Below are 26,896 nucleotides of genomic sequence, written 5' to 3'. Positions count from 1 at the left end.
GACCAACATTTTTTAGTGGACAAATATTTTGATTTTGTGTGGACCGACATTTTTTGGTGGACCAACATTTTTTGGTCGATCGACAGTTATAATAAAAGTACAGAGCCTTCTAAATAAAATCCCAAAACGTTCAAAATAAAAGCCCAGACCTTCAAAATAAAAGCCCGGAGCCTTCAAAATGAAAGCCAAAAACCTTCCAAAATAAAAACCATTGATAAAAACCCATTACCTTCACAATAAAACACAAAAACCTTCCAAATAAAAGCCCACACAACCAGGGCCGTAGCTAGCTATGAGGACGGGGAGGTCCGGACCTCCCGTAATATTTCAGCCTGCCAAAAAAAAAAAAAAAAAAAAAAAAAAATTTTTTTTTTTTTTTTTGCAGGCCAGGCCAGGCCACTCACTGAACAGCAGGCCAGGCGCCGCCTACTGGTTTACTAGTGGTTTTATTACTTTATTCAGGTTTAAAGTGGGTGCATCTCATTGTAAAATTGGACTTGGCCCAAATTGGGCTTCAAACGGCCCAAATCAGGCTTCAAACGGCCCAAATCTGGCTTTAAACGACCCAAATAGGGCTTCAAACGGCCCAAATCTGGCTTCAAACGGCCCAAATTGGGCTTCAAACGGCCCAAATTGAGCTTCAAACGCTGAATAATGACATCACAACAGTATAATCCTAATGTTGATTTAAAATGATATATTACTCTAAATATGGCTTAAAAAGGGGGAAAAAAAAACTCAATTTTTTTTCGGCGGCGCCCTTGCTGGACCTCCCCTATTTCGGAACCCTGGCTACGGCCCTGCACACAACCTTCTAAATAAAAGCCTAAAAATCTTCGCAATAAAAACCCAGAACCTTCAAAATAAAAGCCAAACCCTTCAAAATAAAAGACTAAACCTTCCAAAATAAAAGCCCAAAACACACACAAACCTTCAAAATAAAATCCTAAAACACTCAGACCTTCCAAATAAAAGCCCAAAACACATACCGGTACATTTCCAATACAGCCTTTTGCCTATAGCAAATTCATTAAATGTTTACTTTGGTAAATCCTTCTGAGTAAGTGTGCTATAGAGGCCTAGTTCATTTTCGTTCAGTAAACATGTTTTCAGTCTATCTGTGACCACCATGAAAATAATGATGTCATCATTTTTTCTTGGAACAAAGCACCCTCTGGATCATCTCTGGATAGCAGCGCCACATTTCTTGCCAAGACCCTCCCTGATTGGTTTGGGTTTAGGCATAATAGTGGTGCCAAAGTCACGCCCTCATCCATTTTAGGCATACGAATCAAGGGATTTCATCTGCCATATTTTCCTGACATGATGCTTATAAAAATATAAAAATTGTTTTACTTGGTAAAACCAAGCGATTCAGCTATATTTAGAATCAGTCGAGACCATGGAACATTTCACACACACACACACACACACACACACACACACACACACACACACACACACACAGACACACACAGACACACAGACACACACACACACACACACACACACACACACACACACACACACACACACACACACACACACACACAAAGCAAAAAAATATTTTTCTAATCCGCTATTTTCTTGATTTTTAAGTTTGGGGCCGAGTGAAATGTTTTATGGTCTCCTCTGATTCCAAATATAGATGAATTGCTTGGTTTGACCAAGTCAACTATTTTCTATAAGCATTTTACGAAATGTCTATGGGAAAATAAATCGCTGATGAAATCCCTTGGTTAGTATGCCTAACCCGGAAGAGGGCGTGGCTTTGGCACTATGCCGAGAGGGTGGAGGCAAATAACTTACATTGATAAGAACTAGTCTGGGCACCTTCCACGCCGCTTTTTGTCATGGGGGCGTAAACCCCGGACCCAGAATTAACACCGGATGGCAATGCGCCTAACAACGTCTTTGTTGCCGTTAGCTTGACGCGGTGATGTTACCTAAACTAGAGTCTGATCAAAACAAAGCTAGCGTTACATAAAACAAAACGTTCATGCAATATGGCATCTCCGCCACCACCGCCTGACACACCGGTCAAAACGGTGAAAGAGGATTCTGATACTTGGGTCAAATTGTCAAGTTAACGTGAAAGTTGACGAGCTAGAAACGCTGCCATCCGGTCTAGGGCGGGCTCTAGGCCGGACCCAGTAGGGTGACAAAATCAATTGTGGGCGGGAGCCAGGCTCTTTCTCGCCGAGAAGAGCCTGGTGACGCGAGGTTAATAAGAACTGAAGTTACAATTGCAACATGGGGAACATGACATTTCTTGGCAAGACCCGCCCTACTCTTGTGGCTGTCATGTGGCGTTTTCAGGCCAAAATGGCGGCAGCGCTGTAAGAGTCAGAATACTTTCGCTCTTACCTTCTAAACTCTTTGGTTGGGCAGGCATGAGGAGTGATGATTGGTTAAGGTTAGGTAGGCCAATCAGAGGCGGAGTAGGGCGGGTCTATAGCAGAGACAGCTCTTGGATCTACTTGGATCGGGTAGTGACAGTGACAGTTTAGCCCGTAATGGGCTCTTTCCCTTTAAATGCCTGGTGTTGTCCTGACTTACAGGAAGTGTGAGCCTGGGGTGTTTCCTGTGCGATGCTTCCAGCTGATCTCCAGCAGAACAGACAGACGGCAGGAAGGCAAGAAGACTGTTGACCTATCTGGTGCTCCGCTCCACTCCGCTGCTGGACAGAGGAGAGGAGCTCCACTATCTGGATTATTACCGGGGATTATAACGGGAGGGGGTGGGGGGTCCTCGGTTGCTCCCCTCTCGTCACCGTTCCCGTCAGTAGGAGCACCGTCTGTCATGATCCAGGCTGCAGGATGGACATGGCCTTGTCCTTCCCCAGTGTGCTTGCGGCTGCCCGGCCAGCGGAGGAGGAGGAGGAAGCAGATGACCAGTCTCTCCAGCAGATGCTGAAGGCCATCGCCGACGAGCGGAGCCGCCTGCACGGCAGACAGGAGGTCAGCGGACTCGGTAAGACCTCCGTGATGGAGCCTACAGCACAGGCCCTGTTCAGCAACAATGCTCAAGGAATAACATTACTAGTAAGAACATCGTGTGTGTGTGTGTGTGTGTGTGTGTGTGTGTGTGTGTGTGTGTGTGTGTGTGTGTGTGTGTGTGTGTGTGTGTGTGTGTGTGTGTGTGTGTGTGTGTGTGTGTGTGTGTGTGTGTGTAAAAGCATCACATTATAGATGTAGGCTGTTATTAATTTTGTCACCTTCTGCAGATAAACAGCAGAGAGGGACACGAAAAAACATGTCATTCGAATGTTCGAATGTTTGTGAGCCTGTCACTAGTGTTTATTTACCACAATTTAACGGTCTTTCCTCCACCCAGCGAGCATTTTTCGGTTGAAAAGACGTTTAAAAAACGTTTAGGGTCAACGTTGAAAAAACGTGCAAGGAAGGTTTGAAAGTGAAAGTTTTTTCACCCACTATTTGCAGACGTTTATTGAACGTTCAGATTTAGACCATATTTCACCAGGAAATTAAATTAAAAATTCAGCAGCGCACACGGGATTCGAACCCCGCTTTCCCACATTCAAGCCAGTCCGCTCTACGCGCTGAGCTATATATTTTCTTATACTCTGTAGAGAGCTGGGCACATATATACTCTATCTCGCACACAACTTGTAGACTACATGATTGTCGACGATCGGAGGACAAGTTATTTTATGTGATGTGTACGAGACTATTATATTAATGTAACAGACTAAAATTATGTTGTGTGTGTGTGTTGTCTATAGGCTGTAGGAAAAACAGTTAGCAAGCACGACTCCCATAAAGATATATAAAAAGTATACGGGTGCCTGGGTCGGAGGATACTAGTAGGTGACAGATGTCCCGGCACACACAGTTTAAGAAAAAAATATCTTATTTATTGTGGGCAAACAAGGTGATGAACGTTTCGCCTAGAAGGCTTCTAGGCGAAACGTTCATCACCTTGTTTGCCCACAATAAATAAGATATTTTTTTCTTAAACTGTGTGTGCCGGGACATCTGTCACCTACGTCTATAGGCTGTAGCCTATGGCTTCAGAGGTTAACTTCATTTAACACCAGAGACTGAGGAGGTACACAGAGCCTCGTATACAGTCTGTACAATAACATAGCGTGCCCAGAGCACCTCGTTCCGCACTTGGTGCAGACCGGTGCAGACTTGCTTTGGTCTAGTCTAGTCAGTCACGGTTAGTATAGCTAGCAAGTAAGTACTTCCGCATGCGCGTTGCTGCAGGAACTCATTATTTTATAGTATTGCGCTAAACTATTAACCATAGTTGTGTCCTGGAAGCTTTTTGCTGGCACCACATAGCCTATATAGTCCCATATTTATGATATTTCATGTGACATAAAATGCGTTGAAATGTAGTTTTCGTATAGACCAGATTTCAACTCTCAGTTACACAATAAAATGGACAAATGCCAATTCACACACTATCAATATTGCCTCTATTCCAAGCTACAACAAATGTTTTAACAATATGATGAACCAAATTGTGTTTTTTTACACGTTGACGTTGTAACCGCATTTTAGCCGGTTGAAAAGAGGGTGAAATTAGGTCTTAGACGTTCAAACCCAATATCACCCAGATTTAAACTAAAAATCAACGTTGAAAAAACGTTTTGTGCTCGCTGGGCAACTGCAAATTGAATAGAAGTTCTCGTCCAATGTTTTTGTTGTTGGTGGACGGTACAACATCCACCAAGATATCACTGTTCTCATCATGGACATTTCAAATGTATTTTCGAGGCAGCTATAAAAAAAATAATGTTCAGTAGAAGGCATTTATAAGCTATTAGTTAATGATGAACTAATCATTTACAAAACATGAATATACATTTGTATATGATTAAGTTGTAAGTCATGAATTATTTTTTATATTCCAACCTGTTTCTATACACATTTGTTTAATCATGAACAAATGATGAGCAAATCATTAGTAAATGAAAAAAATCATGAACTAATATCTTATAAATGACTTACTACTGAACATTATAAAGTGTTACCAAAAATCTGGGCATTTACAACATTTTGGGGGCACTCTAAAAACATAGTAGGGTAATATGCATAAAGTTGCTAAAGCGTAGTGTAAACAACAGTGCTGTTTGTTTGAGTGTGTGTTCTTCGTCATCTTCTAGCAACCAGCTTGCAGGTGCTGAGTTTGTGTTATATGGAAATGGTAATAAATGAATTGAATGAAAATCAAATGATCAAAATCTTGCATGCAATTGCCAATTTTTTGCCCCTCGATCGATCATGGTTTTAGGTTGTGAAACAGAATGTGAAACAAACGGCATTTTTGCTCTGGTCCCTGACAACTCCTACACTGTCATGGATGGTAATAATAGGCTAGTCATGTGTAGGGCTTCTACAGTATTTATGTGTAGGCCTACTAGTAATACAGTATTTATGTGTAGGCCTACTAGTAATACAGTATTTATGTGTTCGCACGGTCAGTTTTTTTTAATAGTGGGCTGATTATGGATAAATAAGGGTAAGCCCACCTAACTCAATTTATCCACCCACATACCAGTAGCCGGAACTATTTTCCTAACAAAACTGGAAGTGTGTATGTTGCTTCGAAAATTACGTCTCGTGATTTTACATTATTATCTCATAACGTGGTGAATGCGCTAGTCCCAATATGTACATAAGAGAACATAAGAGCGCTTTGGTGCTGTTGTGTATTTGCTGACTTAACGGGGTAGGCTAGCCATTCCCTTGACTACCAGTCATGCTAAGCTAACTAGCAGGAGGGGTGCATCGCTACCTTCTACTGCATGCACAGAAAAGAGAAGGGCATCTTCTCGCCTTACTATTTGGGAATATGGAAAATAGGCGAATCTCCCAAAATGTTGGCATATTCCTTTAAAAATAAACGGACAAACACGCCGGGTCTCTCTATTCTGACAACGCTCCAGATTTTCGCTAAAGCTAGAGTGAAGATCCTGGCATCATGCTAGCTTGTCGGGAAGGAGGCTAAATAATGCTCCAAAGCTAGGCTAAATTTAGGTGAGGGAAAAACTATTTCAAAGGGTTCCCTTGACCTCTCACCTCAAGATATCTGAATGAAAATGGGTTCACAAGTCTCCCATTTACAGATATGGTAGCATTTTTCATACTCTAAATAGCATGAATAGATTGTGGATTGACACTTTTCTGTTGTTGCTCATCACAGTTTGTCTCAACAAATGTGTTATGCATGCAAATACTTCCGAGTAAGGGGGAGACAATGTTGGCATTGCAATCAGGCTCATGGATGGATTATTAATTTGCCATATGCCATAAATCCACATGCTCTGCTAATGAAATAAAAAAACATAATAGGGAAATACATCATCGTAGTCTGGTGTGATGATCAGAGTTGTGATTAAAGGGTTGGGTGGGCACCAGAAGATGTTCAGATTTCAAAGTGGGCCGCGGCATTCTTAAGTTTGGGAAGCCGGGACCCCTGCCGTATACTATACCATGATATGTTGGTAGATACCATACCCTACTGTACTGTGACATGTCATATTGTTACATCCCTACTACTTCAAGATTCAAGATTTCTATTGTCACATACAGCATCACGGTAGTAACGGGCAGTGAAATTAGGGCCACAGCCACTCCAAGACTGTGCACACGTAGGGACACAAACAAGACAACATAGTCTTAAAACACAACCTAATAGTAAAAGTTCAAAGTTAAAAATTAAAGTTCAAAGTTCACCGCACACGTACGGGTTTTGGGGGTAAGTTATGGGCTGATTTATGTGCCACCTCAAATTGAATTCGAATTGCTCAACTTGAATTCGAAATTTTGAATTTTGAATTTGAATTGCTCTTTTTGAATTCGAAATTTTTCATTTTGAAATTGAATTGCTCTATTTGAATTCAAATTTTTTCATTTTGAAATTGAATTGCTCTATTTGAATTCGAATTTTTTCATTTTGAAATTGAATTGCTGTTTTTTATTTTGAAATTTTTATTATTTAATGTGAATTGAAAAACTGAATCTGAATAGCATAATTTTTAACTGAATTTATTTGCTTTGAAATTATTCAGTTTCCACATTCCTATTTCAAAATTCAATTCAAAATTTTCAGAATCTTGTGTTCAAAAATTTCAACATGTGTGTGCGCCATCCGGGTCCTCAAGGAGGAAGAGGAGGAAGGAGGAAGAGCAATCGAGCGCTGATTGACCTAACTCCTTTTTGGCCGAGGCACCACACACCCACTCCCGCTAGAACTATTTGGTCTTGTTGTATTCAGGTTCGCTACAATCATAGAAGACCACTTTGAGTTGAACAAGGATGTTTATACAGTATATATCATTGAACAGTGTGAAAGGGCATAACTCATTCATTCAGTCAGTAGTCTGAGTTAACGTTGTCTCTTCTTCATGGGAAAAGCACTCTTCTTCTACGAATTTGTAGCCCTCTTAACATTAACCCCAGTCATACTGCCGCCCTGGTGGCAGGTTATGGATAATGCTTCTATTCCAAATACATTCCTATTGAGCCAGCCTAGTTAGCAGGCTCGTGCTTGTTGTATTTGTTTATCCGTGATAGATTGAGTTTGACACTGTGCATGTTTGTTTATAGTGGTTTCAGATACATTTGACTTTTATTTGGAATTTGGAATAGAAGCATTATCCATAACCTGCCACCAGGGCGGCAGTATGACTGGGGTTAATGTTAAGAGGGCTACAAATTCGTAGAAGAAGCAAAGAGCGTGGAAGGAAAGAGACGACACCAAAGAGCATGGAAGGAAAGAGACGACACTCCGGCCATTTTTGGAAACAGAATGCGCCTCGCAGTGGTCAGCTGCGGTAGCGCGGGCCCCTATAATCAGCCTCTCTAAACAGTAACTCAACGGGAGAACACTCTAAATTTCGTGGATTCACATCTTTTCTGGGCGTACTGTAAATCTTGATTGAAGTGGTGTAGTGCAGGGATGTAAAACAACAACCATATTGTGGAAACTAAGCAAAATTTTTCGTTTTTTTCTTTTAGTTTTTTCAAGATAAATAGTAAATGCAAAGGACCCGAGGTTAAAACCACGGCAACGCACTTCTAACGGAGTGGACGACAGCCGCATTAGCTATTTATCTTGAAAAAACTAAACAAAGAAAACGAAAAATTTTGCTTAGTTTCCACAATATGGTTGTTGTTTTACATCCCTGCACTACACCACTTCAATCAAGATTTGCAGTACGCCCAGAAAAGATGTGAATCCACGAAATTTAGAGTGTTCTCCCGTTGAGTTACTGTTTAGAGAGGCTGATTATAGGGGCCCGCGCTACCGCAGCTGACCACTGCGAGCCTGTGCGAGGTTCTTTTGGCGCTGTCACGCTTCCAAAAATAAAAAATGGCGGAGGCTGCTGGGCGCTGATGTTGCAATGGGGCAATATGGAGCTGTCATTTCTTTCCATAAAAGTTCTTGGACGACACTCCGGCCATTTTTGGAAACAGAATGCGCCTCGCAGTGGTCAGCTGCGGTAGCGCTGGCCCCTATAATCAGCCTCTCTAAACAGTAACTCAACGGGAGTTGAACCTCTGGTCCTTTTCATTAGGTATTTATCTTGAAAAAAATAAACAAAAAAAACGAAAAATTTTGCTTAGTTTCCACAATAATGGTTGTTGTTTTACATCCCTGCACTACACCACTTCAATCAAGATTTGCAGTACGCCCGGAAAAGATGTGAATCCCCAAAGTTTAGAGTGTTCTCCCGTTGAGTTACTGTTTAGAGAGGCTGATTATAGGGGCCAGCGCTACCGCAGCTGACCACTGCGAGCCTGTGCGAGGTTCTTTTGGCGCTGTCACGCTTCCAAAAATAAAAAATGGCAGAGGCTGCTGGGCGCTGATGGGGCAATATGGAGCTGTCATTTCTTTCCATAAAAGTTCTTTGGAAGAAGAGTGCTTTTCCCATGAAGAAGAGACAACGTTAACTCAGACTACTGACTGAATGAATGAGTTATGCCCTTTCACACTGTTCAATGATATATACTGTATAAACATCCTTGTTCAACTCAAAGTGGTCTTCTATGATTGTAGCGAACCTGAATACAACAAGACCAAATAGTTCTAGCGGGAGTGGGTGTGTGGTGCCTCGGCCAAAAAGGAGTTAGGTCAATCAGCGCTCGATTGCTCTTCCTCCTTCCTCCTCTTCCTCCTTGAGGACCCGGATGGCGCACACACATGTTGAAATTTTTGAACACAAGATTCTGAAAATTTTGAATTGAATTTTGAAATAGGAATGTGGAAACTGAATAATTTCAAAGCAAATAAATTCAGTTTAAAATTATGCTATTCAGATTCAGTTTTTCAATTCACATTAAATAATAAAAATTTCAAAATAAAAAACAGCAATTCAATTTCAAAATGAAAAAAATTGAATTCAAATAGAGCAATTCAATTTCAAAATGAAAAAATTTGAATTCAAATAGAGCAATTCAATTTCAAAATGAAAAATTTCGAATTCAAAAAGAGCAATTCAAATTCAAAATTCAAAATTTCGAATTCAAGTTGAGCAATTCGAATTCAATTTGAGGTGGCACATAAATCAGCCCATAGTAAGTCTGTGCGGTGTAAGTCTATCACATGTACTACTAATTTATGCTGTAAAGACTTATATCCAAAGGAGGTGGTGGACTCTGTTTCATAAATAGATCAGTCTATTCATATTAGGGATGTTAATGATGAATCGACAATCGATTCATCGATCATTAAGAATTTGATCGATCAAAACTATATGTTCACCGATTAATTGACAATGTGCTATTGTGCTATGTGCTATTTTATAATTTTTCTTTTCTTTTCTGAAATGATTTAACACCACAAGGGCAAAATGTAACTTTCACTGCTCATACAGAGGAAGAAGAAAGCCAAGCTAGCAGACAGAAAGTCCAGGGTGGGAGAATTACACCCAAAAAGACAACAGTAATCATTGTAAACATTGTAATACAATGTTGAAATATCTCACGTCCACAAACACAATGACAGCTAATGCAGGACGTCTAGTTGGTTGATCAACTTGTTGGGTAGGCCTAAAGACAGGTGTAAAACCATGCATTTTGTATTTTTTATTTTGTATGTCAAAAGCAGTTTAAAATATAAGGATTAATCGATTAACCTGACCAATTGATAAAAAATCTGCATCCCTAATTCATATTATAATTGGGTCCCATTGATGCCAACCAGGTGTGTTTATTTGTAGATGATCAGGTGAAGGTGAAGGAGAGAGTATTGATCAAACAGGCCTGGATAAGCTTGAGTGTTGCAGAGATAAGAAAGCAAACATGCAGGGTCAAAGAAGTAGGGCTGTACCCAATATCTCTTTTTCCCTCCAAATTTTTGTTAGATCAACTTTCTTTTATGAATATAACTGCAGTGGAAATTGCACAGACAGCAGTTAGTACGAACAGTACAAATCTTGATTGCACAACAGTGACTTAAGTGTTGCATTACTACCACCTACTGGATTGTTATATTAAAGCTATAGTAATAAATGATTCATTCCTTATACAGCCATGAATGGATCGGTCGGAGGCACATGAGGAGTTGACCCCACATTGGTTGGGGTTAGAGGCACATGAGGCGTGATCATTGGTTGGGGATAGGGTCATTCTAGCATAAAAAATGAAATAAAACTGTTGTTTTATTTTGTTGGCAGACTGTTGACTGTTGTTGACTGTTGACTGTTGACTTGTTCTTGCAGCCCATTGTTCTGACAGGGAAATCAATAGGGCACTGTTCCCAAAACATGACTTCACCACAGCACATGGAGCTCCTTGGATTGCCCGACTACCTCAGTGTCGGGCCATATGAAATCAGATTTATTTATTTTTACAAATTCTGTTTTATTTTTTTCCAAATTCCTTTTTCTTTTAATTGAAATTTTATTTTAGGGGTTAGGATCTTTTTTTTTCCTTTTTTCTTTTAATGACGTGGCTCACTTTTCTTTTTTTATATATATTTTATTTTAATTTTTTTAATAGAACAATAAACGAACAGACAAACAGGCTCGGACACAGGAAAATAAAAAATAAAATAAAAATACATACATCATTGACATTTGGCATTGTTAACATGGTGCTACCAGCCGCAAAAGGGGCTTATGTGCTTGTGAGGGATATTACACATAGGACCCCACCCAAGGGGTCCACATGAAACTGACCGGGCAAGCTGTCCATCAGCCCTAACCTTAGTCACTGCTCACTAATCATTTTTAACCTCGTCAAAGTAGCCCAGAAACGGGTCCCAAATAGTTAAGAACTTTCTAAGCGAGTTGGTTCTCAGGAACCTGAGTCTCTCCATCTGTATAACAGAAACCATGTCCATCAGCCATACTTGAAAAGAAGGTGAAGAGGAGGACTTCCATTCCTTCAGGATGAGTCTTTTGGCGACAGTTGTCGCTCAGACAGCCTCTTTGACATGTTTCTCAAAGTGAAAATCAAGACCGACCCCCCTCTCAAAACATCCCAATCAAGGCCTATTTGCAATTCTGAAATCATTTAGGTTACTACAATTAATTAGGCCTACTTTTATCAATTTCAGACAAATTATGGAAAATTCTGCAATATTCTATTTCTTACAGTTGATTCCATTTTTATTTCCAAATTCCATGATTCCGTCCGTTTTTTCAGTTTTGCGGAAATCATATGGCCCTACCTCAGTGTTGTTGTTAGCAAGGTAGATCTGTCATCTATTTTGGTTTGGTATTGTGAAGGTTATCAAAGGTTAAATCCCGCCCCCCGTGTATTATGCCATTTTAAGATATTCCATGTCTTTCTGAGTCATGTCCTTATTTTGTGCTCAAGTTCAAAAAGTTAAGTAAGTTGCTAAAATGGGAAGATGACCTATGACTCAATGGAACGCTACAGGCATACGTAATGACAATTTGATTCTGAGTGAGGAGGAGCTGGCATGTTAACTAGCTAGCTAGCTGTTAGCTATGTTAGCTAAGACCGCTGCCTGCTGGCTGTAACCACGTTCATCGAGGTCAAAGCACCACTGTGTGACCGAAAACATTAGCTTGTTAACCATTTCGAGTCACGCTCTTTCCAACACGGGCATCAGCTTTAAAATCTGTTGGCTGGTGGTTGAGATCTCAGCAATAATGCAGCTATTCCTTGCAGCAAAGCTACAGAAGAAAACTGTTTGTGTTGTTTCAGAGCTGTGTTTCTGGGCATACCGTATCTCCTTGGTGTATCTCAGAATCAGATTACGTGCGACTATACAGCAGCAGGCGCTCATAGAAAGTTGAGAATGTTTGAAATAGAACACCAACTGGTGGGGTCTTTAAAGCTGCAGTTTCAGCTCAATAAATCAATATTTTCGTCAAAGCAAAAAAGCTAAATACTTTTTGTTTGTTTGTTTGTTTGATGGGCTATGGTACGTTTAATTAAAATAGGGGGGCATTAATGTAGTGAAATACCGTTTACCCTGATATTTTGGTAGACACCGTACCTTACTGTACTGTGAAACTTCATATCGTTACGCTCTAATTTCAGGTTTGTGGACTTGGTGGTTTTACAGGCTGTAATTTAACTTGGAAATCACATTCGGACACATTTTCAAATGGAATTCCATATTTCTTTGTATCGGACAAAGCATATATTACAGTATTACTACAGTACGGACCTTGTAAATGTTGCTGTGTTTCCCACTATCTTCCTGTTCCACAACACAAGTCATAGTACCCTAGATCCTCGTCTGCCAACTCTGCTGAATGTGCTTCTGAAAGTGCCAGAAACCGCTGAGCTCACCTTTTTTAGTCCAATAGACGGATCGCTGAGCGCAGTCCACTGCTGTCAGCAGCCTCGGTCAAGTGCCCATACAGATTCAAAATACAGGAAGGAGGAAACTGAGGAGGGGATATACAGAGGTCAAATACAGGAAGGAGAAGATGGAGGAGGAGATGATGTCCAGCTAACTCTTGGGCTACTGAATTCTGTCTCTGTATTCATTTCAGTCAATAAGGTCTGCGGGGATGCTGTCCGTTTTGTCTCTCTGAAGGGGCTACAAACTGCAACTTTTTAAATTTTTGATCCAACCAATCCAAAATACCAGGCTGTCCTCACAAGCAAAACAACAACCTTGGTCGATTATCAAGGTGGTTAAAACGGCCTATGTTTATGAATGCGACCTCTTGTGGTCGTGTGAGTAAATGCATGCATGCAGTGCATACACCAGAGTAGGGAGCTGTAACCAGGAAGTAGCGCCTACCTCTGGTGGTCTTTAACGTTAGCCTGGTAAACCAGCCGATCACGTGAACTGACATTTCATTTCGTTCTACCAGACCGTCTGGCCTCAACACTGGGAGGGCTGTCTGCAGAAACTGCAAAGCAGACGAGCTAATCGGCGACCCGCCTCGTAGTTGACATGGTAACCGGCCAATCAGAACGTTGCTAGCAAAACAGTAATGGCCGCTTCCCTGCCTGTCCGCCTCGAGGAGTAATGTCAATGTTCGTCTAGTTTAAACAGCTATAAAGTGCAGTTATTGCAGAACTAGACTCAATAACAAGAATTAAACAAGTACAAGAGTATGCAAAGAGCAGAGTTTCTGGGCGGAAAATATGTTTTCGCCCTTCTCCCGAGTGGATAGTAGTTTTAGTTTACTAAACTTAACCAAGTTGTTTTAGTTGCCTAAAATAACCAAGTTGTTTTAGTTGCCTAAGCTTAACCAAGTTGTTGTAGTTGCCTAACCTTAAACAAGTTGTTTTAGTTGCCTAAGGTTAACCAAGTTGTTTTAGTTGTCTAAGCTTAAACAAGTAGTTTAAGTTGCCTAACCTTAACCAAGTTGTTTTAGTTGCCTAAGCTTAAACAAGTAGGTTTAGTTGCCTAAGCTTAAACAAGTAGTTTTATTTGCCTAAGCTTAAACAAGTACTTTTATTTGCCTACGCTTAAACAAGTAGTTTTAGTTGCCTAAACTTAAACAAGTAGTTTTAGTTGCCTAATCTTAAACAAGTAGTTTTAGTTGCCTAAACTTAAACAAGTAGTTTTAGTTGCCTAATCTTAAACAAGTAGTTTTAGTTGCCAAATCTTAAATAAGTAGTTTTAGTTGCCTAATCTTAAACAAGTAGTTTTAGTTGCCTAAGCTTAAACAAGTAGTTTTAGTTGCCTAATCTTAAATAAGTAGTTTTAGTTGCCTAAGCTTAAACAAGTAGTTTTAGTTGCCTAATCTTAAACAAGTAGTTTTAGTTGCCTAACCCTTAAACAAGTAGTTTTAGTTGCCTAATCTTAAACAAGTAGTTTTAGTTGCCTAAGCTTAAACAAGTAGTTTTAGTTGCCTAATCTTAAATAAGTAGTTTTAGTTGCCTAAGCTTAAACAAGTAGTTTTAGTTGCCTAACCCTTAAACAAGTAGTTTTAGTTGCCTAATCTTAAACAAGTAGTTTTAGTTGCCTAATCTTAAACAAGTAGTTTTAGTTGCCTAATCATAAACAAGTAGTTTTAGTTGCCTAACCCTTAAACAAGTAGTTTTAGTTGCCTAAACTTAAACAAGTAGTTTTAGTTGCCTAATCTTAAACAAGTAGTTTTAGTTGCCTAAGCTTAAACAAGTAGTTTTAGTTGCCTAAACCTAACCATGTTGTTTTGGTTGCGTAAACATAACCAAGTTGTTTTAGTTGCCTAAACTTAAACAAGTTGTTTTAGTTGCCTAAACTTAAACAAGTAGTTTTAGTTGCCTAAACTTAACCAAGTTGTTTTAGTTGCCTAAACTTAACCATGTTGTTTTAGTTGCGTAAACATAACCAAGTTGTTTTAGTTGCCTAAACTTAAACAAGTTGTTTTAGTTGCCTAAACTTAACCAAGTTGTTTTAGTTGCCTAAACTTAAACAAGTAGTTTTAGTTGCCTAAACTTAACCAAGTTGTTTTAGTTGCCTAAACTTAACCATGTTGTTTTAGTAGCCTAAACTTAAACAAGTAGTTTTAGTTGCCTAAACTTAACCAAGTTGTTTTAGTTGCTTAAAATTAACCATGTTGTTTTAGTTGCGTAAACATAACCAAGTTGTTTTAGTTGCCTAAACTTAAACAAGTTGTTTTAGTTGCCTAAACTTAACCAAGTAGTTTTAGTTGCCTAAACTTAACCAAGCTGATTTTCAAATTAAACAAATGAACCACGGCATGCGCCGTTTCACTCATATATGTCGTTATTGGAAATCAACTCATTCTGTCCTTTCAGTATGAGGACATGGCATGTTGTGAAATACACTTTGCTTCACGCACTCACTCACATACATGTTCACTCCTTTAGCCAGTTACTTTTAAATCAGTTATGTTCACTCTTCACCCTCCCATCTCTCCTCCTCTCTCTTCCCAAGGGCCCATTCATTAGTGCCATGCATTGCATTTCACTTTCTCAATTTAATGGGCTTGAATTGTGCGTCCCTCCCGGCGTGGTCCTCGTGTTTCAGGAAGCGTCCCTGTCTCTGCAAAGCCTTGCCCTTGGTGGAAAGTAAAATACGATAGTACATTTCTTTACTGGCACTCTGCCCTGTTTCTCTTGTTCTGACCATCCTCTCTTTGTATTCCATACATTAGGCTCAGACCGGGTGTAGGCTCTGACGGTTGTATCCCCATGCTTTCTCCATAATTGATAGATGGCGATCTGTTATTCTGTGCTATTGCCTCATTCCTCTTTCCTGTCTGTCTCTGTTCCCAAATACCCTCTGAGTGTACAGCGGTTCTGCTTCTTTATCCTATGCTGTGTAATAACCTTTGGATTAAGCTCTTTGAAGCTGTTCAAGGACAATACAATACAATCATTCTCAAATCCACTTGACATCAGATGAATCACTCACTACATATAACAGAAACAGTTTGTTGACATTTGCAGTATTTTGAGGCATCTAAACAGCTACCACCTCAAGTTAATTCAATCCCCATAGACAATTATGTATAGGCAAAGCAGGGAATTACTATGTGTGTAGGTAGTATATAGGCAAGTATTTTTTAAACATCAATATATCATTGCCATATTAGTTGTGATGCCTTGTTATAATTACAAATGAGCCATGGTCGAGACTGTTGGTAGCCTCTATCTCACTAATGGTATTTGTAGGTTCGCGCCCGCGTGTTACCTCCGATTTGTTCGGGCGTATATACAGGCACAATTGGCTGTCTGCGGGTGGGAAGCCAGATTAAGCGGTCCTGGTCACTGCACTAGCGCCTCCTCTGGTTGGTCGGGGCACCTGTTCGGGGCGGGAGGGAACTGGTGGGAATAGCGTTATCCTCCCACGTGCTACGTCCTCCCGGTGAAGCTCCCCGCTGTCAGGTTAAAAGAAGGGGCTGGCAACTGCCAAATGTGTCGGAGGAAGCATGGTGCTAGTCTACGGCTCTCCCCAGATCGGCAGAGGGGGTGGAGCAGCGACCGGGGCCACAGAGGGGAAAATTGGCCAAATACAATTGGGGAGGAAATGAGGGGGGAAACGATCAGAAAGAAAATAAAAAATTCGTAGTGCCAAAACTCTTGCTTCCTGCCCCTCCCCCAGGCCAGTAGTTTTTCCATAATCCTGCTAACAAACGGACAAATAAACGGACAAACTGGACCGAAAACATACCCTCTTTGGCGGAGGCAATTATTCACTTGTTAACGCTCGTTAACAAACGTTACTGCAGAGCTGCTGTAAGGGCAGGCATCTGCATGTGGGGAAGATGAGAGAGTGAGAGAGAGTGAGTGTGATGTCACCTTATTATTAATATCGATATCGAATTTCATGAATCGTTATCAGCTCCTTCAAATGAATATCGATTCAATATCGATATATCGATTTTTTTTTTACCCACCCCTAAGTTGGGCAGCGTCTATTGGGAGGGGTCCAGTCCAGTACAACTACAAGTATAACTTTCTGGAAGCTCTCCATCATGGCTTCTCTCCCTTCCCGTGTTTGTGCCAAATTCAGTCAAGGAAGACGATCCACGCCAAGTCCAGAGGTCACTTCTCCTCCTGTTCTGTACAACCAGAGCAGGGGTTGATGGGTGTGAGGAGAGAGCTGGCTGTCAGCCTAAAGAGAGAGAGAGTGGTGTAGTGTGCAGCATGAACTCCTCCACAGCAACATGTTCATACCTCCTGACAGGCTGGTCACACTTGGCAGTTGGGTCACTCTACTCGGAGTACAGTGTGCAAAGTTTTAAACAAGCAAATCACATTATATACAGAACATGAAATATACAGAAAGTCACTTCAGAGCTTACCATTAACGCCAATGTTCAGGCAATCCTACGAACCAGAGAAAATCAGACAGGTGAAACCTTCCCTACATTCTGTCCTGTGCTCTCATTCCATTTCCCTCACTTCACTTGTCCTCTTCATTCCCACACCATCACAGGCGAAACTCGGCAGAAAACGTTGCTTGATGACATCACTGATGACATCATCACTGATGAAATCACAATTCCTTGAGTGACACCACTGATGACATCACTCACTGATGATGACATCACAATTGCTCGAGTGACATCACTGATGACATCATCGGTGGGAAGCAGGGAAGTGATGCTGATGATCATAATGGCTCTGTGAATATGAAGGCCTAAAAACGTAAAATATTGCTATAGTGCCCTCGTGGGCGGATTTTTTTTTAACAGATTCATTCCAGACCCCTGAAAAGTGTTTTGGCTAACCCGGGATATTAATGTGCTAGACGGACCATAGTTTATGAAATGAGGAATTTGGCTCCGACACCCAACAATGGATGCAACTGTTCTCCAAGCACCGTGATTTAGATCTTTATTCCTGTAGTCTTTGGAACAGAAGCTGCAGTTCATGAAGTGAAATCACATTGATGTGGGAAACATGGAAGCATGCAAATCAGATTGCTGTGGACTGAGAAGTTCAGCCGTGGCCAACTTTTCTCAGGCCACACAAGCTTGTTGACATCCATCCACACATCAGTTGACTTTTTCCTGATGTCAAATTCCAAGACGTTTCCAGAACATTCCGTAACGAAGTCAAACTGCTTCCGTGACTGATCCTTATTTGCTAACAGAAAGGTTCTAAATGGGTTCACGGTCTGGTTTCCATTGCAGTTGGGCTGAAAAGCGCTGAATGTGTAAAATTGTTGTAGTAAAAAAAAAGTTGTAAAATACGTTTTACTTCGTTTCGAACTCAAGCTCTCACTAGTGCCTTAAACGCTGCAACGCAGCCCTATGGAAGACTGTTATTTTGCTCCAAAATTACTTTTCATTAAAACCTGACCACCCACCCGTAGGTGGCGTGGTACCCCCTGGGACTGACACGGATCCACGTGACTACGTCACGTCCTGCCAGCCCAGGGAATAATCACTTCCGCTTTCTTCCAGCCGCTGTGAAGACGTGTTTTGTGAAAGCTCCACGGTTAACGAGGAGTTATATTACATAGCTTTAGATACTAGGCTCGTTCCGGCTGACTTGCCCACCTCAAGAGGGTCGCGTGGACGGGATAAAGCAGGCTTCGGAGACCCGACCCTGTACCCTTCACCCTGCGGCGTCGGAACAAGTCATCTAAAAAGCTAAGAGTATCTTCCTTAGTTAACTGTTGTTAGCTGCCGCCGTGCAGTTGATGTGAAACGTTTCCCCGGAAACGGGGTAACGTTGTTAGGCTTGAGCGCATGACTCAGGTCTGCACTCATAACTCTAGCTAGGTTTGCATACATGCAGAATAGCTTGTACCGTTAGCACTAGAGCAACAGGCTAAATAGCACAGTTGTCACAGATAGCTAGCTGCATCCGTGCGGTTGCTTCTGTTGCTAGGTACTTTAGGAACGCCGGCTTTAGAGCGCGCGCGTTAGATAGTTAGCTAGTTTGCTCAGTGCAGCTAGCTTGGACTACCTTGTATATCTGGCTGCGTCCCCAGACAGGGTAACGCACCCGGTTATTGTGGCAGATAGCTAACGTGCACACGTGCAGTTAGTGTCTGTGTGCTAAGTACTTCGCGCCAGCTACCTCTGTGTAGGGCGCGCCCTAAGCGAGAGTAGTAGCTAGTAGCCATGCTCTTCAGTGAAATAGCTAGTTAGCTAGCTTGCTCCCGTGCAGCCAGTATCTAGCGATGTGTAAGCACTCCAGCTCTTACCGGTGCAGGCTTAGCTTGCACGTTAACCCCGTTTTCCTGTTAGCAGAGAGAGGGGGGAACAGCTAGGTGCTGTATTAGCTGTGAGGCTACGCTGGCCAGTTACGACTGGCACAATTAATTTGATGTGTGCATGCCTGAGGGCAGGAGCACGCCGCACAGGCGTTGCTGGGACCTACATAAATGTAGTGTAGCTTTTACTGGCGTCTGAGATTTTAGCTGGGCGATTCGCTAGCTAGGTGAGCTCGCCCCGCACCTTGTGTGGGCCGCTTCTCTCAGTACTTACGCCATCTTAGCCAGCTTGCTTGTCTGCTAAGTGTTGCTTGCCTCGTGCAATTAGCATCTACTAGATTGCAACTCCCTCTGAGGAGTTTCTTCTGAGATTGACTAGCTTCGCGGGCCGCTGGCCTTTGCTTGCGGTCACGCTTGCTTTCCCGTGTTACTCAGGGTAGAGACGCGCTGCACCGGCCTGTGCGCAGGCTTGTGTTAGCGCACGCTTGTCTCTCAGTGCTTATGCTAGCGTAGCTAGTGGCTTCCACGTCTGTTCTCTCGGGTTAACAGGTTGTGGGTATTGGTGCCCCCCCTTCGGGATGGGCTATTGCCGCTTACGTTACCATTGCACGCGCACGTTCGCTAGCCTCCGGGTTGCTTACTGTCTAGCCTGTGCTTCTTGCTAGCTTGCTTAAGCAGTACTCCCGCTAATAGGGTGCGCCCTGCGGGAGCTTGCTATTAGTGGTTAGCTTCCTGCTTCCTCTTGCTACTGAGCAGGGAAGGTCAGGGAGGGGATGGGCCGTGTGTAAAACTACTTGGCCGAGTATGAATCGGCACGTTAAGTGCGTGTTCGGCCTTGGGCACGAGCACGCTGCACAGGCGCCTTGAACCCTCGGTCTTGTCCGCAGCTAAGCTCTTGAGAGCTGACCAAGGTCCGCTCTCAAAGAAGTGTTAAAGCTAGCTTGCCTTGCATAGGTGCAGATAGCAATATTTAGTACTGTTTAGCACAGAACGATAGCATTTTGCAGATAGCTGGCGTGCACCCGTGCAGTTAGTATCTGTGTGCTAAGTACATTGGGCGCGAGATACCTCCGCTACAATAGACATACTGCTCCTTGCTGGCGCTACGTGTCCAGCAGGGCTTACAGCTCGCCAAGGTCTGGGCTCAGTGCCAGCCTTTGGCTTGTAGCTCTAAGGACAAGCCCACCGCCCTTGGTGCCCAAGGCCCGGGGTGGTTGGGAGCTCTCCATGGGTTGCACTCCCTTGTTGGGGCGCCCCCTGCAAGTGCAGGGAGCCTGGCTGGGGGCACAGCGCACCTTGGTCCATGGCCACGGCCTGGCCTCGGTTGGCAGCGCCCAGGTCAAGCCCACCGGTTGGCTCACCAAGGCTGGGCTTAGTTCCAGCCTGCGGCTTGTAGCTTTAGACCCACCGTCCTCGGTGCCCAAGGCCCGAGTTCGGTCGGGAGCTCGCCCAGGGTCTCATACCCAGCATCAAGGCTCGCCTTGGTCCATGACTACGGCCTGGCCTCGGCTAGAGGCTCCTAGGACAGCCCACCATCAATGGCACCAACGGCTCATTGCTGGTCGGGAGCTCGCCTGGGGGCCGCACTGTCGGACAAGTCCACGTGCGTCTCGAGAGAGAACGTTACCTCCGCAGTCCCCCCAGCCTGCGAAAGGCGCACGGCAGGGGGGGGGGGGGGTTACTTCGATACAACAGCGCGTCAGTAGGCGGAGCTTGCGTAAGAAGTTCTCCCCCAGCATGCACAGCTTCTACGGAACTGTCCATGCGGCGGGGGGGCGTAGCCTCTCACGTCCCGCCCCCCCATCAGGGCACCGGATCGAAAGGTCCCGGTGCCCAGCAATATGCTCATGACTATATTTCAGGGATAATTTCTATAGTTTCTAACTTGAGAAATGTGTTTCTAAAATGTTCAGTCTCGCTATCCACGATGATGAGACGGTGATACTCTTTTCTGAGCGCGAAGCGGGCAGAGAGACTTGATTCAGTTCATATGCTCTCTGCTTTTGATGACCGTTCACTGTCTCCTATGGGGACATTGAGGGAGAGAGTATGATCCGAGTGGTAGAAAAAAACGGGTTCCGCTCCGTTGGCCACAAGAGACCATCTTGTCCAACAGGCTCGATGCCTGGGAGCATCTATGTTCCCCCGTCCCCATTACGGCGCACCCTCCAGAGGGGATACGCGCTACAGTTTGCCCACCCACGTTCGACGGGACCCCCGATCTGGCCGTGGAGGAGGAGGCCATGGACGGCTCCATGCGTCCAAAATTGGACCTTCGGCGTCTCAACAAGACGCTGAGGAAGTCCCGTCCCGAATGCTCTCTTCCCCGCCTGTTCAAGTTGAGACAGGGGGATTTCTTACTTCCAGGGATCTGGAAGGTGCGGTCTTCCATGTCCACATGGTCAGGAGACACAGGAAATACCTGAGGTTCTCCTTCCTGGGGAAGGCTTACGAGTTCTGTGGCTTGCCATTCGGCATGTCTTTGAGCCCGCGAACCCTCACGGTGTGCGTGGAGGCAGCCGTGGCTCCCCTCCGTGCGAGGGGGATCCGCGTCTTCCTATATCTCAACGACGTTCTCTTAGCGGCCGACTCGAGGGTCGGTGCCGCGGAACATACCAAGGTGGTGACCGATCACCGGCAAACCTTAGGGTTTTTGGTGAACTGGCAGAAGAGTTGCCTCGTCCCAGCGCAGGCGGCGACCTTCCTGGGGCTCGAGCTATACTTCCTGCGAGCCTTTCGCCAGAGCGACAGGCTCGCACGGTTCGGACAGCAAGCCAAGGACGTTAGGTCTGTGCCCTCGGTGTCAGTGCATCAGTGCACAGTAATGTTGGGCCTGATGGCCTCAGCACTGCATGTGCTCCCGCTAGGGAGGCTACACATGCTCTCGTGGTCCAAATATGGTTCTCAGGCTTCGCCTGGACTCGGCCGGGGACCGTCATCGCAGGGCTCCTCTGACAGGTCAGGCCTGGCAGGCGCTGGCTATATGGGCGGACCCCCGTTACCTCTCGAGAGGTACTCGGTGGGGCCCTGTCCCACTCAGGATGGTGATTCGCACAGACGCCTCCCTCTGGGGAGGGGGTGCGATTTGCGGGCATTTTACGGCGAACGGCCGGTGGGAGGCTCAGGAGCTTCGCCACATAAACGTGCTAGAGCTGAAGGCGATTCGCCGGGCTCTGCCTCAGGACAAGCCCACCATCAATGGCGCCGTGGGCCCATTGTTGGTTGGGAGCTCTCTTGGGGACCGCACTGCCGGACAAGTCTGCGTGCGGCCAGACTCGAAAGAGAACGTTGCCTCCGCAGTCCCCCCGGCCTGCGGAGGTAACGCTTCCAGCGGCTCACACATGGGCACCATGTGCTGATTCGCTCGGACAATAGGGCAGCGATCGCCCACCTGAACAAACAGGGCGGTGTGCGGTCGGGGGCGCTGAACCATAGCGGGGATTCACCTGTGGGTGTATCCCCGTCTCCTTTCAGTGTCAGCGGTCTATCTGCCGGGACGGCGGAGTTACGACCGGCCTGCTGTCTCGAGGCAATCCCCGTTATACGGAGTGGTGCCTCCACCCTCGGGTGATGGAACAGGTTTGGGCCAGGGTTGGTCGCGCCTGCGTCGATCTCTCGCATCGCGGCGCGCGACACACTGCCCACTGTGGTTCTCGATCCAGGAGGACAGCCCCGTTAGGTCATGACGCGCTAAAAGCGCACGCGTGGCCGAGGGAGGGGCTCTATGCGTTTCCCCCGACCCCCCCTGATCCGTCAGGTGTTGGACAGGGTGAGGGAACAGCGCCTCCGGCTCGTTTTAGTCTGTTTGGCACAGGCAGACATGGTTTGCGGACCTGGTCTCCCTGGCGCAAGATCCGCCCTGGGCATTGCCGGTACGGGCCGATCTCCTATCCCAGGCGGAGGGGGAGGTGTTCCACCCCTCCCCAGGCAGGTGGAAGCTAGCGGTCTGGCTCCTGAACCGGACCAGTTGCTAGCCCAGGGCTTGCCTGATAATGTGGGATGCACTATGCAGCAAGTAAGGGCGTGGATCCAGTGAACTGCAGTGTGCGACCAGTTCTCTGTTTCCTTCAGAGCCTGCTTGACGCGGGTCAGTCCCCGCAGTCGTTTAAGGTGTACGTAGCCGCGATTCTGCTTGCCATAGGGGAATTGAAGGGAGCCCCGTGGGGGCGTACCCTTTGGTCTGGCACCTCATGAAGGGGCCGCGTAAACTGCGCCCGCCGTCGCGGTGCGTTTTTTCCCCCAAATCGGACCTGGTTACGGTGCTGGACGGGCTAACGGGTCATCCGTTTGAGCCCTTGGACTCCGCCGATTTAAGGGTTCTGTCTTTAAAGACCGCGCTGCTGCTGGCCTTGTCGTCAGGAAAGAGAGTTGGTGACCTGATTGCCCTCTCGGTGCAGCAGGCCTGTGTGGTAATGATGGGCGCAGGGTTACGTTGCGACCTAACCCGGCTTACCAACCTAAGATTATTAATGTCAGCTTTAGGTCTATGGTCATAGACTTATCAGCATTCTGTCCCCCGCCGTTCAGTTAGAGACGGGCGAGGAGAGACGTTTGCTCATGCTGTGCCCCGTAAGGGCGCTCTCGGCCTATGTGGCCAGGACGCGTTCTTTACGCATTACAGATCAGCTGTTGGTTTGCTTTGGGCAAAGGGCCCACGGCGGGCCCCTTTCCAAGGATCGCTTATCACACTGGATAGTGGAGGCGATCGCGTTGGCATACTCTGCCATGGGCAAGGTTCCCCAGGAGGGTATCAAGGCGCTTTCTACGCGAGGTGTTGCGACATCCTCTGCGTTGTTGCGCGGTGTGTCGGTGGAGGACATGTGTGCCGCGGCCTCATGGTCCTCTCATCACACTTTTGTCAGGTACTACAGTCTCGACGTGTCCGGTGCGCAGTTCGCGCACGCGGTGCTGTCGGTGGCAAGAAAGTAGTATCGTTGCCACTCTAATATGTCAGACGGTTAGGCATAAACGTTGCCATAATGGCCGTGGTTCACCGGTGCCTTTCGGGTCGCCCTGTGGGGTAGGGGTGGGAATCGCTGAGTAGCTCACGATACGATATCGTCACGATACTTGGCCCTCGATAACGATATATCACGATACTGCGATACTGCGATACTGCGATATATTGGAAGACGATACATCACGATACCTGTGTAACAAGTGAAAAAAATACCTCTGAAGGCAAAAAATCATGTATTATGCATTTATTAGCAGAATTGACATGAACTCTCTGAGTTCACTCACTCACTCATACCATTTTCGATACCACGGAGGAAAAGTTACACATTAAGTCTTTTTATTATTACTATTAAAACAAGAAAACCTATATAACCTACCTACCTACCTATATAATTTCTAAAAGTAGATATTAATGATCAAACATTTCCATTCATGTAGCCTACAGTAGTTATGTTTTTGTTTCAACTACAAACATAAATAAAGTCAACTTGAAACTATGTTTCAACTACCACACACAGCATAATATTTTAGCCTGTTTATTAAAAAAATAAAAATAAAAAATAAATAATAATTAATAAACATATCGATACTTGGCGCCAGTGTATCGATAACGTATCGCGGGTGGAAATATCGCGATAACGTGGGTATCGATATTTTGTCCCACCCCTACTGTGGGGTGCTCCCGGCAGCAAGGTCGGTTGAATGGAGGCACTAGTGAGAGCTTGAGTTCGAAACGAAGTAAAACATTAGGGTTGTGCTACAACCCAGGTTTTACGAGTGAGAACGAGAGCTCTCACTACCCAGCCTTGCTGTGTCGATGCGTCACGGGGTGCGTCGGATCTCAGCGGGCTGGAAGAAATTAGAGTGATTATTCCCTGGGCTGGCAGGACGTGACGTAGTCACGTGGATCCGTGTCAGTCCCAGGGGGTACCACGCCACCTACGGGTGGGTGGTCAGGTTTTAATGAAAAGTAATTTTGGAGCAAAATAACAGTCTTCCATAGGGCTGCGTTGCAGCGTTTAAGGCACTAGTGAGAGCTCTCGTTCTCACTCGTAAAACCTGGGTTGTAGCACAACCCTAATGTTTGGCTGTATTCCTGTAACGTGACCCATTTGTAAAATTCCTGGATATTCCCTGACTTCCCCAGAGAACTTATTAAATGCAGTGGTTTTACCTGACCTAAATCTTGTGATATTCCATAAATTCTAAGACCAACAGGGACCCTGCTAGTCTTATAGCATGTAATTTATCAAGCACACACACCAACCCAACCCAACCCAACTGCTGCTTCTCCTTATCTGCTCCAGATTTCACTGAATAATGTCTCTCTCTATACTCTACACATGTATGTCCCTATTCTCCTGGCTATACGAGGGATCAGCTATAAGCATTTTGGTCAACAAACGGCGACACTATGGAGCCAGCCTTGAGTGGCTGACTCTAGCCCCGGTTGTGTCGTTTGCATTTAAAAAACTGTGACAGTTCACACAACTTTAACACGACATGCATATATTATACATCAAACTCTCGAGCTACTTCTGCTCTCACTCAGAATGTTAAAATATAAGCGATGTGATGTATAGTTTTTGAGATATTAACGTTTGTTTGGTACAACTCATACTAGTTAACTGCTGCGGGCTTCCGCATTTCTGGGGGATTGTGATGTCACGCTGATCCGTCCTATAGAGAGCCGGCAGTCATGTTTGTAGTTTTGTAGTTTGTAGTTTCCAGTGTCTGGAAAGTCAGTGGAAGTGAAGGATTTACACACACTTACAAAGAAATAAGTCTGTATGTACTGTAAGGTATTGCGATGCACTAACTATTGCAATCTGATCCTGCAGTGTATATATTGCAATTCATCGTTTCCATATCCTAGATTTGCATTGGAAGTAATGCCGTACGTACACATAAGGGCAATAAAATGATCAATTATACTAGATGTTGATGTTTAATGTTGTTCATCTGAACTCAGTCTTTCAAGCATTCGCTACAAATACATTTTTTAAGTTTGTATAGTGATGCAATACTGTAACGATTTTAAAAATAGAGACACTTGGCGACAACCAATATCGCTGCTGAGAGTAAACACACACACACACACACACACACACACACACACACACACACACACACACACACACAAACTGCCTAGCAACATCCATATTGAATGAGTAAATCAATGTTTCATATGGAGACGAGAGGCATATTGGTTGGGGATTACCTACACTGTCTGGCCCAATCGATCTGTTTAAAGTGTATGAAGCCATATGGATTGTGTGTGTGTGTGTGTGTGTGTGCCAGCATGTTGCGAGAATGCCATCTTCACATCAGATTGTCCACCCCCCGGCACCCTCCACATTATTTGCTGCTCACACACCTCAGGGTGCTGCTACCTCTTACAGGCCAAGCACATGTCACCCGGCAACTGTTGCCATGCAACCAGGCAGAGGATGACATGGCATTAACTCTTTCCCCGCCACTCACGTGATATAACGATGTTTATGACACAACGCTTCCCCACCACCTGATTCCACGGCAATCCGTGTTTTTACTGCTGTTATATGATAGATGGCTCTGTCACGAACCTGAACCTTGTGAAATTGTACAGCATCTCCAGGGTTAAACACCTGCGATGGTAAGGGGTCCACCAAAACCAGGAAGCAGAGGAAAGCAACAGTCTCCCATCAGCAAAGCTCCAAGCTTGCTGGTCAAAGCGCCGGTACCAGCAGCTTGAACCCACCCGGTGGCGCTGAGAATACGGACTCGACAACAGCAGGGTAGCCTGTCAAGCAAAGCTGAAGGATTTTTTCACCGGGCGCTGGCAAACGTAGCCAAGTCAGTTCCCCTCTCAGGTCATTTATGTAATCCAGTTTTTCCCCCAACTTTGTTTATTGGA

General features: G+C 44.7%; 1 protein-coding gene across 1 annotated transcript in view; it reads left to right on the top strand.

The window, feature by feature from the left end:
- Positions 1–2,716: 2,716 nt before the first annotated feature.
- Positions 2,717–26,896, top strand: part of kiaa0930 — a 50,652-nt gene continuing 26,472 nt past the window's right edge. The window contains exon 1 of the mRNA XM_083658262.1: positions 2,717–2,973. Coding sequence (XP_083514388.1) covers positions 2,820–2,973 — 154 coding nt within the window. The 5' untranslated portion in view covers positions 2,717–2,819. The remainder of the gene's footprint in view (positions 2,974–26,896) is intronic.

Source organism: Poromitra crassiceps, assembly GCF_964638095.1.
Source record: "Poromitra crassiceps genome assembly, chromosome: 2".
In the NCBI taxonomy this organism is placed as follows: Eukaryota; Metazoa; Chordata; class Actinopteri; order Beryciformes; family Melamphaidae; genus Poromitra; species Poromitra crassiceps.
Note: the sequence above shows the minus strand (reverse complement) of the source record. Positions and strands in the feature narration are given on the sequence as shown.